The 15729-nt window shown below is 39.7% G+C and overlaps 1 protein-coding gene across 2 annotated transcripts in view; it reads left to right on the forward strand.

Moving 5' to 3' along the window:
* Positions 1 to 1021: 1021 nt before the first annotated feature.
* The window catches only part of gabrb2a (gamma-aminobutyric acid type A receptor subunit beta2a), a 233893-nt gene continuing 219185 nt past the window's right edge, over positions 1022 to 15729 (forward strand). The window contains exons 1-3 of one of the 2 annotated variants that reach the window (XM_061930323.2): positions 1022 to 1235; positions 1351 to 1451; positions 1665 to 1732. In XM_061930323.2, coding sequence (XP_061786307.1) covers positions 1162 to 1235; positions 1351 to 1451; positions 1665 to 1732 — 243 coding nt within the window. In that variant the 5' untranslated portion in view covers positions 1022 to 1161. The remainder of the gene's footprint in view (positions 1236 to 1350; positions 1452 to 1664; positions 1733 to 15729) is intronic. The other variant, XM_061930322.2, reaches the window with a different exon arrangement.

Here is a 15729-nt window from a genome sequence, read left to right on the forward strand (position 1 = left end):
TTTTTTGGATAACCTTATTAAGACATATATATATAATACGCAAGGACATTAACACATCCGACACATATGTAGGATTAACCGAGGGAGAATTCAAAACCAGATGGAACAATCACAAGGCTTCTTTCAGGAACAAAAACCTGCGAAATACCACAGAACTCAGCAAACACATTTGGGACCTCAAAGACAATAATGTTGAATATTCAATAACATGGCAAATTCTTGCATCCAGCACACCTTACAATAGTGGTAATAAAAGATGCGACCTATGCTTGAAAGAGAAACTGTTTATTATTTACCGTCCAGACCTGTCATCCCTCAACAAGCGCAGCGAAATTGTAACAACATGCCGCCATAGACGGAAACACCTCCTAGGTAACACATGAGCCAATCACCACGCCCCTACGCCAGCCTGTACCCACCCACTCTGTGCCCTATATAAACCATGGTATGTGAATGCTCCCATTAAAATCTCCTGATGATTGAGGGTACCCCCCCTCATGAAACAGGCCTGTAGAGATGAAATAGTCTTGTGATTTTTTTTTCCCCACACATACATATATTGCGCTCTACTACGGTATCGAGCACTATTTTTTGGATAACCTTATTAAGACATATATATATATATATATATATATATATATATATATATATATATATATATATATATATATATATATATATATATATATATCTTAACCACGCCCCCCCCGCCCCCCACCTCCCGAAATCGGAGGTCTCAAGGTTGGCAAGTATGGTATAATACAGTAATTTGCATACACAGGACACAAATGTACAAGACTTACTTTTGTGAGCATGTTGAAGATGGAGGACTGTCTCATTGTAAAAGGACAAGGGGGTTGCTGAAATGGGACAGGATCTGAGTAAAAAACTGTTAGATTCTGCAGGTTTCACATCAGGTGTGTTGTTGTGGACAAAAAACCAAAATCCGACTCAAAGTGGTGCCGTCCACTCGTGGCTGTGTCATACATCTTCCTCCTCTGCAACGGAAGCTGCTCATGCACCATCAGCCGTCTCCGTAGCTTTCATCTCGGGGACAGGCAGTGCGCATGCGCAGCTCATTGGCTCCTCTGCACCGTCTCCGGCAAGTTGGATGTGCGCGCTCCTCACTCGCATCCCGAAACCGCCTCAAAAACTGTTGAGATGGGGAGGATCAGGAAAAACCACTTTGGGATTTTGACTTTCTCCCTACTGGCGACTTTTGTCGGGACTCAAAGGTAAAGTGTTTTTTTTTTTTTAAATCCACGCTCGGCATCATAACCTTCATTTTTTTTTTTTTTTTTAAATGACACCATCTTTTATGTCCTTTTTTTTCTTTTTTTTTTTTCTTAGCGTCAAAGATCTGAAAGACCCCAGCAACATGCCTCTGGTCAAAGAAACGGTGGACCGGCTGATGAAAGGATACGATATTCGATTGAGGCCCGATTTTGGAGGTATAAGACCAAAAAAAAAAAAATCAGCTTCTTTTTTTTTTTTTTTTTTTTTTTTTACGTGTGTGTTTTTTTTAAATCGCGATGAGACGATGATCGATCCCGCTGCACTGATGAATAAGTCGCGCGGGTGTTAAAAAAAAATGATGCGTCACGAAGATGTTATATTGATATGAAGTATTGTTCTCCTCCTAATGGCCGCCTGTCTCTTTGCAGGTGCACCCGTGGCCGTGGGCATGAATATAGACATATCCAGCATAGACATGGTGTCTGAAGTCAACATGGTAGGCGCATGCTTCTCCAAATGTCTTATTATAGATGCATGGATCGTCGTGGCGCGCTTCTCAGCCGCGCGCATTTTGCAGCCCTGCTCTTGAGTCTGCATTTGAATTCAAAACACACACTCAGTGGCGCACTCGGACGCACGGGCACGCGCTCGGTGCTGTGGGCGTGCACGTGGGAGTGCACGCGTGTGAGCGTGTAAGAGTAGTCCCGTAATGACATTTTGGTGACACACACGCCTTCCTCTCTTCCGCTTGTATCCGGGTGTGTTCGACGGAATTGTTTTGGGGGGGGGCCCGCGTTGTTATTTCGTATGTTCCGGAGAGCCAGCGTCCTCTACAGTAGACATTTGATTTTAGTCTATTCGTTTGCGTTTTTAAGGATCTTCTGCAAAAAAAAAGCTAGTCAAAGATCATCTGTATTGCAGGCACTCTTGTGATTTAAAGGATTTTCTGCAAAAAAAGGCTAGTCAAAGATCATCTGTATTGCAGGCACTCTTGTGTTTTTAAGGATCTTCTGCAAAAAAAGCTAGTCAAAAATCATCTGTATTGCAGGCACTCTTGTGTTTTCAAGGATTTTCTGCAAAAAAAGCTAGTCAAAGATCATCTGTATTGCAGGCACTCTTGTGTTTTTAAAGGCCTGCAAAAAAGCTAGTCAAAGATCATCTGTATTGCAGGCACTCTTGTGTTTTTAAGGGTCTTCTGCAAAAATAAGCTAGTCAAAGATCATCTGTATTGCAGGCACTCTTGTGTTTTTAAGGATATTCTGTAGAAAAAAGCTAGTCAAAGATCATCTGTATTGCAGGCGCTCTTGTGTTTTTAAGGATTTTCTGTAAAAAAAAAGCTAGTCAAAGATCATCTGTATTGCAGGCACTCTTGTGTTTTTAAGGATATGCTACAAAAAAGTTAGTCAAAGATCATCTGTATTGCAGGCACTCTTGTGTTTTTAAGGATATTCTGTAGAAAAAAGCTAGTCAAAGATCATCTGTATTGCAGGCACTCTTGTGTTTTTAAGGGTCTTCTGCAAAAAAAAGCTAGTCAAAGATCATCTGTATTGCAGGCGCTCTTGTGTTTTTAAGGATCTTCTGCAAAAAAAAGCTAGTCAAAGACCATCTGTATTGCAGGCACTCTTGTGCTTTTAAGGATATTCTGTAGAAAAAAGCTACCGTATTTTCCGCACTATAAGGCGCACCGGATTATTAGCCGCACCTTCTATGAATTACATATTTCATAATTTTGTCCACCAATAAGCCGCCCCGGACTAAAAGCCGCGCCTACGCTGCGCTAAAGTGAATGTCAAAAAAACGCTGCGCTAAAGTGAATGTCAAAAAAACAGTCAGATAGTTCAGTCAAACTTTAATAATATATTGAAAACCAGCGTTCTAACAACTCTGTCCCAAAATGTACGCAAATGTGCAATCACAAACATAGTAAAATTCAAAATGGTGTAGAACAATAGCAACATAATGTTGCTCGAACGTTAATGTCACAACACACAAAATAAACATAGCGCTCACCTTCTGAAGTTATTCTTCATTCGTAAATCCTTCGAATTCTTCGTCTTCGGTGTCCGAATTGAAAAGTTGGGCGAATACGGGATCCAAAATGGCCGGTTCCGTCTCGTCAAAGTCACCGGAGTCAGTGTCACTGTTGTCCAGCAGTTCTGTGAATCCTGCCTTCCGGAAAGCTCGGACCACAGTTGTGACCGAAACTATCTGCCCAGGCATTTACGATCCACTGGCAGATGTTGGCGTATGTCGACCGGCGCTATCTGCCCGTCTTAGTGAAGGTGTGTTCGCCTTCGGAGCTGTGTGAAAAAAGCCACCCGGCCTCTTCGCGTAAACTTCCCTTAACCACTCGCTCATCTTTTCTTCATCCATCCATCCCTTCGAGTTAGCTTTTATGATGACGCCGGCTGGAAAGGTCTCTTTTGGATGGGTGGAAGTTAGCATGGCAAGCTAGAACCACAGTGAAGGATGACTTCTCATTCCCTGTGGAGCGAATATTCACCGTACGTGCTCCCGTTCCACAGTGCGGTTCAGTTGCTGTGAAATACGGTAGTAATCCGTGTGCGGATGGAGAGATTGCGTCTTTTTATGAACCGGATCGTTTTGTAGGAGCCATTTTGTGGTCTTTACAGATGTAAACAGGAAATGAAACGTACGGTGATATCCGCGCGTTTTTTCTTCTTCTTCCGGGGGCGGGTGAAGCGCTTCCTGTTCTATGGGGGCGGGTGAAGCGCTTCCTGTTCTATGGGGGCGAGTGCTTTCCTTGGCGGTTGCTTGCGTAGAAGAAGAAGCGCTTCCTGTTCTACCGGGAAAAAAGATGGCGGCTGTTTACCGAAGTTGCGAGACCGAAACTTTATGAAAATGAATCGTAATAAAGCGCACCGGGTTATTAGGCGCACTGTCAGCTTTTGAGAAAAATTGTGGTTTTTAGGTGCGCCTTATAGTGCGGAAAATACGGTAGTCAAAGATCATCTGTATTGCAGGCATTCTTGTGTTTTTAAGCATCTTCTGCAAAAAAAAAAAAAAAAGCTAGTCAAAGATCATCTGTATTGCAGGCACTCTTGTAATTTGAAGGATCTTCTGCAAAAAAAAGCTAGTCAAAGATCATCTGTATTGCAGGCACTCTTGTGTTTTTAAGTATTTTCTGTAAAAAAAGCTAGTCAAAGATCATCTGTATTGCAGGCACTCTTGTGTTTTTAAGGATATGCTGCAAAAAAGCTAGTCAAAGATCATCTGTATTGCAGGCACTCTTGTGTTTTTAAGGATCTTCTGTAGAAAAAAGCTAGTCAAAGATCATCTGTATTGCAGGCACTCTTGTGTTTTCAAGGATTTTCTGCAAAAACAGCTAGTCAAAGATCATCTGTATTGCAGGCAGTCTTGTGTTTTTAAGAATCTTCTGCAAAAAAAGCTAGTCAAAGGTAATCTGTATTGCAGGCACTCTTGTGTTTTTAAGGATCTTTCACAAAAAAAGCTAGTCAAAGATCATCTGTATTGCAGGCACTCTTGTGTTTTTAAGGATATTCTGTAGAAAAAAGCTAGTCAAAGATCATCTGTATTGCAGGCACTCTTGTGTTTTTAAGGATATTCTGTAGAAAAAAGCTAGTCAAAGATCATCTGTATTGCAGGCACTCTTGTGATTTGAAGGATCTTCTGCCAAAAAAGCTAGTCAAAGATCATCTGTATTGCAGGCACTCTTGCGTTTTTAAGGATCTTCTGTAGAAAAAAGCTAGTCAAAGATCATCTGTATTGCAGGCACTCTTGTGTTTTTAAGGAAATTCTGTAGAAAAAAGCTAGTCAAAGATCATCTGTATTGCAGGCACTCTTGTGTTTTTAAAGGCCTGCAAAAAAGCTAGTCAAAGATCATCTGTATTGCAGGCACTCTTGTGTTTTTAATGATCTTCTGCAAAAAAAGCTAGTCAAAGATCATCTGTATTGCAGGCGCTCTTGTGTTTTTGAGGATCTTCTGCAAAAAAGCTAGTCAAAGATCATCTGTATTGCAGGCACTATTCTGTTTTTAAGGATCTTCTGCAAAAAAGCTACTCAAAGATCATCTTTATTGCAGGCACTCTTGTGTTTTTAAGGGTCTTCTGCAAAAAAAAGCTAGTCAAAGATCATCTGTATTGCAGGCACTTGTGTTTTGAAGGATCTTCTACCAAAAAAAGCTAGTCAAAGATCATCTGTATTGCAGGCACTCTTGTGTTTTTAAGGATGTTCTTTAAAAACAAAGCTAGTCAAAGATCATCTGTATTGCAGGCACTCTTGTGTTTTTAAGGATCATATGCAAAAAAAGCTAGTCAAAGATCATCTGTATTGCAGGCACTCTTGTGTTTTTAAGGATAATCTGTAGAAAGAAGCTAGTCAAAGATCATCTGTATTGCAGGCACTCTTGTGTTTTTAAGGGTCTTCTGCAAAAAAAGCTAGTCAAAGATCATCTGTATTGCAGGCACTCTTGTGTTTTTAAGGATCTTCTGTAGAAAAAAGCTTGTCAAAGATCATCTGTATTGCAGGCACTCTTGTGTTTTGAAATATATTTTACCAAAAGAGCTAGTTAAAGATAATCTGTATTGCAGGCACTCTTGTGTTTTTAAGAATTTCTGCAAAAAAAGCTAGTCAAAGATCATCTGTATTGCAGGCACTATTCTGTTTTTAAGGATCTGCTGCAAAAAAAGCTAGTCAAAGATCATCTGTATTGCAGGCACTCTTGTGTTTTTAAGGATCTTTCACAAAAAAAGCTAGTCAGAGATCATCTGTATTGCAGGCACTGTTGTGTTTTTAAGGATATTCTGTAGAAAAAAGCTAGTCAAAGATCATCTGTATTGCAGGCGCTCTTGTGTTTTTAAGGATAATCTGTAGAAAAAAGCTAGTCAAAGATCATCTGTATTGCAGGCACTCTTGTGATTTGAAGGATCTTCTGCAAAAAAAAAGCTAGTCAAAGATCATCTGTATTGCAGGCACTATTGTGTTTTTAAGGATCTTCTGTAGAAAAAAGCTTATCAAAGATCATATGTATTGCAGGCACTTGTGTTTTGAAGGATCTTCTACCAAAAAAAGCTAGTCAAAGATCATCTGTATTGCAGGCACTTGTGTTTTGAAGGATCTTTTACCAAAAAAAGCTAGTCAAAGATCATCTGTATTGCAGGCACTCTTGTGTTTTTAAGGATCTTCTGCAAAAAAAGCTAGTCAAAGATCATCTGTATTGCAGGCACTTGTGTTTTGAAGGATCTTTTACCAAAAAAAGCTACTCAAAGATCATCTGTATTGCAGGCACTTGTGTTTTGAAGGATCTTTTACCAAAAAAAGCTAGTCAAAGATCATCTGTATTGCAGGCACTCTTGTGTTTTTAAGGATCTTCTGCAAAAAAAGCTAGTCAAAGATCATCTGTATTGCAGGCACTCTTGTGTTTTTAAGGATCTTCTGCAAAAAAAGCTAGTCAAAGATCATCTGTATTGCAGGCACTATTCTGTTTTTAAGGATCTGCTGCAAAAAAGCTAGTCAAAGATCATCTGTATTGCAGGCACTCTTGTGTTTTTAAGGATTATCTGAAAAAAAAGCTAGTCAAAGATCATCTGTATTAAAGGCATTCTTGTGTTTTTAAGGATCTTCTGCAAAAAAAGCTAGTCAAAGATCATCTGTATTGCAGGCACTCTTGTGTTTTTAAGGATCTTCTGTAGAAAAAAGCTAGTCAAAGATCATCTGTATTGCAGGCACTCTTGTGTTTTTAAGGATATTCTGTAGAAAAAAGCTAGTCAGAGATCATCTGTATTGCAGGCACTATTGTGTTTATAAGGATTTGCTACAAAAAAGTTAGTCAAAGATCATCTGTATTGTAGGCACTCTTGTGTTATCAAAGATCTTCTGCAAAAAAAGCTAGTCAAAGATCATCTGTATTTCAGACACTCTTTTGTTTTTAAGGATCTTCGGTAGAAAAAAAGCTAGTCAAAGATCATCTGTATTACAGGCACTCTTGTGTTTTTAAGGATATGCTGCAAAAAAGCTAGTCAAAGATCATCTGTATTGCAGGCATTCTTGTGTTTTTAAGGATCTTCTGCAAAAAATGCTAGTCAAAGGTAATCTGTATTGCAGGCACTCTTGTGTTTTTAAGAATCTTCTGTAGAAAAAAGCTTATCAAAGATCATATGTATTGCAGGCACTCTTGCGTTTTTAAGGATATTCTGTAGAAAAAAGCTAGTCAAAGATCATCTGTATTGCAGGCACTCTTGTGTTTTTAAAGACCTTCTGCAAAAAAGCTAGTCAAAGATCATCTGTATTGCAGGCACTCTTGTGTTTTTAAGGATATTCTGTAGAAAAAAGCTAGTCAAAGATCATCTGTATTGCAGGCACTCTTGCGTTTTTAAGGATCTTCTGTAGAAAAAAGCTAGTCAAAGATCATCTGTATTGCAGGCACTCTTGTGTTTTTAAGGGTCTTCTGCAAAAAAAAAGCTAGTCAAAGATCATCTGTATTGCAGGCGCTCTTGTGTTTTTAAGGATCTTCTGCCAAAAGAGCTAGTTAAAGATAATCTGTATTGCAGGCACTCTTGTGTTTTTAAGGATATTCTGTAGAAAAAAGCTAGTCAAAGATCATCTGTATTGCAGGCACTCTTGTGTTTTTAAGGATATGCTACAAAAAAGTTAGTCAAAGATCATCTGTATTGCAGGCACTCTTGTGATTTGAAGGATCTTCTGCAAAAAAAATCCAGTCAAAGATCATCTGTATTGCAGAGGCTCTTGTGTTTTTAAGGATATGCTGCAAAAAAGCTAGTCAAAGATCATCTGTATTGCAGGCACTGTTGTGTTTTTAAGGATCTTCTGTAGAAAAAAGCTTGTCAAAGATCATCTGTATTGCAGGCAATTGTGTTTTGAAGGATCTTTTGCCAAAAAAAGCTAGTCAAAGATCATCTGTATTGCAGGCACTCTTGTGTTTTTAAGGATATTCTGTAGAAAAAAGCTAGTCAAAGATCATCTGTATTGCAGGCACTCTTGTGTTTTTAAAGGCCTGCAAAAAAGCTAGTCAAAGATCATCTGTATTGCAGGCACTCTTGTGTTTTTAAGGAAATTCTGTAGAAAAAAGCTAGTCAAAGATCATCTGTATTGCAGGCACTCTTGTGTTTTTAAAGGCCTGCAAAAAAGCTAGTCAAAGATCATCTGTATTGCAGGCACTCTTGTGTTTTCAAGGATTTTCTGCAAAAACAGCTAGTCAAAGATCATCTGTATTGCAGGCACTCTTGTGTTTTTAAGGATCTTCTGCAAAAAAAGCTGGTCAAAGTTAATCTGTATTGCAGGCACTCTTGTGTTTTTAAGGATCTTCTGTAGAAAAAAGCTTGTCAAAGATCATCTGTATTGCAGGCACTTGTGTTTTGAAGGATCTTTTACCAAAAAAAGCTAGTCAAAGATCATCTGTATTGCAGGCACTCTTGTGTTTTTAAGGATCTGCTGCAAAAAAGCTACTCAAAGATCATCTGTATTGCAGGCACTCTTGCGTTTTTAAGGATCTTCTGAAAAAAAAGCTAGTCAAAGATCATCTGTATTGCAGGCATTCTTGTGTTTTTAAGGATCTTCTGTAAAAAATGCTAGTCAAAGGTAATCTGTATTGCAGGCACTCTTGTGTTTTTAAGAATCTTCTGTAGAAAAAAGCTTATCAAAGATCATATGTATTGCAGGCACTCTTGCGTTTTTAAGGATCTTCTGTAGAAAAAAGCTAGTCAAAGATCATCTGTATTGCAGGCACTCTTGTGTTTTTAACGATATTCTGTAGAAAAAAGCTAGTCAAAGATCATCTGTATTGCAGGCACTCTTGTGTTTTTAAGGATATGCTACAAAAAAGTTAGTCAAAGATCATCTGTATTGCAGGCACTCTTGTGATTTGAAGGATTTTCTGTAAAAAAAGCTAGTCAAAAATCATCTGTATTGCAGGCACTCTTGTGTTTTTAAGGACCTTCTGCAAAAAAAAGCTAGTCAAAGATCATCTGTATTGCAGGCACTCTTGTGTTTTTAAGGATATTCTGTAGAAAAAAGCTAGTCAAAGATCATCTGTATTGCAGGCACTCTTGTGTTATCAAGGCTCTTCTGCAAAAAAAAGCTAGTCAAAGATCATCTGTATTGCAGGCACTCTTGTAATTTGAAGGATCTTCTGCAAAAAAAGCTAGTCAAAGATCATCTGTATTGCAGGCACTCTTGTAATTTGAAGGATCTTCTGCAAAAAAAGCTAGTCAAAGATCATCTGTATTGCAGGCACTCTTGTGATTTAAAGGATCTTCTGCAAAAAAGGGCTAGTCAAAGATCATCTGTATTGCAGGCACTCTTGTGTTTTTAAGGATATGCTGCAAAAAAGCTAGTCAAAGATCATCTGTATTGCAGGCACTCTTGTGTTTTTAAGGATCTTCTGTAGAAAAAAGCTTGTCAAAGATCATATGTATTGCAGGCACTCTTGTGTTAACAAGGATTTTCCGCAAAAAAAGCTGGTCAAAGATCATCTGTATTGCAGGCACTCTTGTGTTTTTAAGGACCTTCTGCAAAAAAAAGCTGGTAAAAGATCATCTGTATTGCAGGCACTCTTGTGTTTTTAAGGATTTTCTGTAAAAAAAAGCTAGTCAAAGATCATCTGTATTGCAGGCACGCTTTTGTTTTTAAGGATCTTCTGCAAAAAAGCTTGTCAAAGATCGTATGTATTGCAGGCGCTCTTGTGTTTTTAAGGACCTTTTGCAAAAAAAGCTAGTCAAAGATCTTCTGTAGTGCAGGCACTCTTGTGTTATCAAGGATCTTCTGCAAAAAAACCTAGTCAAAGATCATCTGTATTGCAGGCGCTCTTGTGTTTTTAAGGATCTTCTGCAAAAAAAGCTAGTCAAAGATCATCTGTATTGCAGGCACTCTTGTGTTTTTAAGGATCTTCTGCAAAAAAGCTAGTCAAAGATCATCTGTATTGCAGGCACTCTTGTGTTTTTAAGGATATTCTGTAGAAAAAAGCTAGTCAAAGATCATCTGTATTGCAGGCACTCTTGTGTTTTAAAGACCTTCTGCAAAAAAGCTAGTCAAAGATCATCTGTATTGCAGGCACTCTTGTGTTTTTAAGGATCGTATGCAAAAAAGCTAGTCAAAGATCATCTGTATTGCAGGCACTCTTGTGATTTGAAGGATCTTCTGCAAAAAAAAGCTAGTCAAAGATCATCTGTATTGCAGGCACTCTTGTGATTTAAAGGATCTTCTGCAAAAAAAGGCTAGTCAAAGATCATCTGTATTGCAGGCGATCTTGTGTTTTTAAGAATATGCTACAAAAAAGTTAGTCAAAGATCATCTGTATTGCAGGCACTCTTGTGTTATCAAGGATCTTCTGCAAAAAAAGCTAGTCAAAGATCATCTGTATTGCAGGCACTGTTGTGTTTTTAAGGATCTTCTGCAAAAAAAGCTAGTCAAAGATCATCTGTATTGCAGGCACTCTTGTGTTTTTAAAAATCTTCTTCAAAAAATGTGAGTCTTTCACAAGTTTTTGGAACTAAAATCGCTGGCCACTGGTTGAATCACTCAAATGATGCAAAAAAGAGGACCTAAAATGGAACCTTGAGGAACACCAGTAGTGTAACTAAGGCTTAGGGTTGTACGGTATACCGGTACTAGTATAGTATCGCGGTACTAATGAATCAAAAACAGTACTATACTCGGTTTCAAAAGTACCGGTTCGCCATATATATATTTTTTTTACAGGTATTCGCTGTCACGTCATGACGTTGCTGGTTTTACGAGCAGAGGAGCATGTTCGGCAGCGCACAATCACGGAGTACTTACAAGCAGGCACAGTGTGTAGACAAAAAATGTTGGCTTAAAAACTAATGATAAAGGTGAAGTTATAACACTGAAATGCCTTCAGGAAGAGGTGCTTTGAGACATGGCTAGCTAGTTAGCGGCTAACGTCCATCCGCAGTGTTTTAGCTACTTCTAAATCACTAATCCTCGCCTCCATGGCGACAAATAAAGTGAGTTTCTTACAAGTATCATCCCTGCAGGACGAGGAATAGCTAAACATGCTTCACTACACACCGTAGGAGGATACAATAGCTCTCCGGCGTCACAATGTAAACAAACGCCATGGGTGGATCTACACCTGACATCCACTGTAATGATACCAAGTACAAGAGCGAATCTAGTCGATACTACTATGATAACATCCATATTTTTTATCGTCACAAAATCTTTTATTTTCTTCATTCATATATTATTCATAAACTCAGGAAATACATCCCTGGACACATGAGGACTTTGAATATGACCAATGTATGATCCTGTAACTACTTGGTATCGGACTGATGAATACATTTGTGGTATCATCCAAAAATATCCACACAAAGTATCCAAACAACAGAAGAATAAGTGATTTTTACATTTTAACAGAAGTAGGGATGTCCCGATCCGATATTTGGATCGGATCGGCTGCCGATATTTGCCAAAAATTGCGTATCGGCAAGGTATTTGCCAACGCACCGATTTAAATAATACATTCCACTTTTCTGCTGCTCCGTAATTTCCGTTCCGCATTTTCCAGCACACCTTCAACACATCCACAATTCTCACGCAGTTGCTTTTAGCTGCTGGCATTACACGACATGCTCTTCTCACTCTTTCCTGTGTCTCCCTCTCACAGACAGCGACCGCACCTTCTTACACACGTCACATACTGTCACGTCATACGTCACATACGTATACGTCCTCTCCCAGCAGAGAGTGAGGTAGCGGCCTGGCTAACGTTAGCTGTGATGCTAGCGCAGCCGCTAAGGTGCGCGCCTGCTCAAGCGTCCTCTGCGCACGGCAAATCTATGCCACGCACAAAATCAAATAAAAAAATAAGCGCATAACAATTTTCGACACACGGACACGACAGAGACAACAGATTTCGTCATCATTGTTCAAATATTATAACGTCTGTCGAGACGCTTATCTCCATTCGGTGCCACACGTCCACACCATCAAAATGCAGAGGCAAAAATTTCCACATCAACACCGTATGAAAAAATTAGTGATTTTTTTAGTTGTGATTTCCTTCTCTGCATGAAAGTTTAAAAGTAGCATATATTAATGCAGTATGAAGAAGAATGTTTTAATGTAGACATGCAAGCCTTGAAAGAAAATGTTGAAAATCAAGACTACATTTCCTGCAAATGGGTGCATTTCTACCCTATATTTTAACTTTAGATTTATTCTCATATCAAACTCTTTTGGCTGTCTTTTTGACACTTACATCCGGCGCCCCCCTCCACACCCTGGATTATAAATAATGTAAATAATTCAATGTGATTATCTTGTGTGATGACTGTATTATGATGATAGTATATATCTGATAGTATATATCTGTATCATGAATCAATTTAAGTGGACCCCGACTTAAACAAGTTGAAAAACTTATTGGGGTGTTACCATTTAGTGGTCAATTGTACGGAATATGTACTTCACTGTGCAACCTACTAATAAAAGTCTCAATCAATCAATCAAAACACACAGAATCATCATACTGCTGTGATTATATGCATCAAGTGTTCATTCAAGGCTAAGGCAAAATATGGAGATATATATTGTGTATCGCAATATGGCCTTAAAATATCGCAATATTAAAAAAAGGCCATATCGCCCAGCCCTAGTTTCAATGATGCCATTTCTGTTTGTCATGTATAATTTTGTCTATTTTGTGTTTATCCTTGAATAAACAGGTCAGTTTCTTGTTACCAACCATTGTGTATTATTCAAACTCCCCTAATTCAGCTGGCTAGTTGTTATCAAGAGTACTAAAACCCTTTTCAACATGATTCTGACAACTAAGTAGGCTAAATAACTTTAAACTTTAATACATGCTCGGATAGGCCAGTATCGGTCAGTATCGGTATCAGTCAGTATCGGTATCGGATCGCAATTGCAAAAACCTGGATCGGGACATCCCTAAACAGAAGTGTAGATAGAACATGTTGAAACGGAAAATAAGCAGATATTAACGGTAAATGAACAAGTAGATTAATAATCCATTTTTACAGCTTGTCTTTTATAATTTTGACAAAATAATAGAATGGAAAATGACACAATATGTTACTGCATATGTCAGCAGACTAAATTAGGAGCCTTTGTTTGTTTACTTACTACTAAAAGACAAGTTGTCTAGTATTAGAGATGCGCGGATAGGCAATTATTTCATCCGCAAACCGCATCAGAAAGTCGTCAACCATCCGCCATCCACCCGATGTAACATTTGATCAGAACCGCACCCGCCCGCACCCGCCCGTTGTTATATATCTAATATAGACGATGCAAGGCATTAGTGAGGTTATAAAGCTTTTGCCTGTTAAAGAAAGGAGACTGATCCAATGCAGCACAGACATTCGCGTGCCACGCTGTCACGACCCAGACGCACACCAGTGCGCAATCATATGGGAGCCGCGCTGAGCGCACCTCCAAGCGCGTCTCGCTGCCGGCGACGGCCGGGTATGGGCCCAACGCTCCAGCGCCATCCATTTTCAGGGCTAGTTGATTCGGCAGGTGGGTTGTTACACACTCCTTAGCGGGTTCCGACTTCCATGGCCACCGTGCTGCTGTCTATATCAACCAGGGTGAGCCCCACCCCTTTCGTGAGCGCACTGCGCGCGGAGTGACCCCTGTTACGAGCCCCCGGCCACGGGGGTGGCGGGCAGGTGTCGGTGCGGTGGGCGCGGTGGTGACCCTGGACGTGCGTCGGGCCCTTCTCGCGGATCGCCTCAGCTACGGCTCCCGGTGGGGCCCTCTCGGGGGAGGGGGCCTCGGTCCCGGACCCCGGCGAGGCGTCGGGGGCCTTCTCCGCTCCGTAAAAGTGTCCATCTCTTTTTCTTTTTTTTCTTCTGTTGTGGCATATGCTGCAGGTGCCTGCTCGTTTTTCGTATGTGGGTAACAACATTTAACTATGTATATATATTTCCCAATTGGTTTAACTGCCACCCGCCTGAATCTATTTAAAATCTAATTTTTTTTTTATTTCAACCGCCCGACCCGACCCGACCCGCGGATAAAATCTATTTTTTTTAAATTTCATCCGCCCGATCCGCGGATAATCCGCGGACTCCGCGGTTGTGCCCGCAAAACGCGCATCTCTATCTAGTATGTTCACTATTTTATTTAAGGACTAAATTGTTCTTAGATTACAATAACAAACATATGTTTAATGTACCCTAAGATTTTTTGTTAAAATAAAGCCAATAATTTTTGTGGTCCCCTTTTATTTAGAAAAGTATCGAAAAGTATCTCAATACATTTTGGTACCGGTACCAAAATATTGGTATCGAGACAACCCTACTAAGGCGACGTTCACAATGCACGGTCGGATGTCCATTTCAGATTTTTTCATCAAATCTGATCTTTTTAGTGGCCGTTAACATTACCAAATAAAAATAGATTTCTAATGTGAATGCAGTCTGACCCGTGTGCGGATGTGTCATGACAGATGTACAAACCCCGTTTCCATATGAGTTGGGGAATTGTGTTAGATGTAAATATAAACGGAATACAATGATTTGCAAATCCTTTTCAACCCATATTCAGTTGAATATGCTACAAAGACAACATATTTGATGTTCAAACTGATAAACATTTTTTTTTTTTTTTTGCAAATAATAATTAACTTTAGAATTTGATGCCAGCAACACGTGACAAAGAAGTCGGGAAAGGTGGCAATAAATACTGATAAAGTTGAGGAATGCTCATCAAACACTTATTTGGAACATCCCACAGGTGTGCAGGCTAATTGGGAACAGGTGGGTGCCATGATTGGGTATAAAAACAGCTTCCCAAAAAATGCTCAGTCTTTCACAAGAAAGGATGGGGCGAGGTACACCCCTTTGTCCACAACTGCGTGAGCAAATAGTCAAACAGTTTAAGAACAACGTTTCTCAAAGTGCAATTGCAAGAAATTTAGGGAGTTCAACATCTACGGTCCATAAAATCATCAAAAGGTTCAGAGAATCTGGGGAAATCACTCCACGTAAGCGGCATGGCCGGAAACCAACATTGAATGACCGTGACCTTCGATCCCTCAGACGGCACTGTATCAAAAACCGACATCAATCTCTAAAGGATATCACCACATGGGCTCAGGAACACTTCAGAAAACCACTGTCACTAAATACAGTTGGTCACTACATCTGTAAGTGCGAGTTAAAGCTCTCCTATGCAAAGCGAAAGCCATTTATCAACAACACCCAGAAACGCCGCCGGCTTCTCTGGGCCCGAGATCATCTAAGATGGACTCATGCAAAGTGGAAAAGTGTTCTGTGGTCTGACGAGTCCACATTTCAAATTGTTTTTGGAAATATTCGACATCGTGTCATCCGGACCAAATGGGGAAGCGAACCATCCAGACTGTTATCGACGCAAAGTTGAAAAGCCAGCATGTGTGATGGTATGGGGGTGCATTAGTGCCCAAGGCATGGGTAACTTACACATCTGTGAAGGCACCATTAATGCTGAAAGGTAAATACAGGTTTTGGAACAACATAT

This window comes from Nerophis lumbriciformis, linkage group LG36 (assembly GCF_033978685.3).
Source record: "Nerophis lumbriciformis linkage group LG36, RoL_Nlum_v2.1, whole genome shotgun sequence".
Classification (NCBI taxonomy): domain Eukaryota; kingdom Metazoa; phylum Chordata; class Actinopteri; order Syngnathiformes; family Syngnathidae; genus Nerophis; species Nerophis lumbriciformis.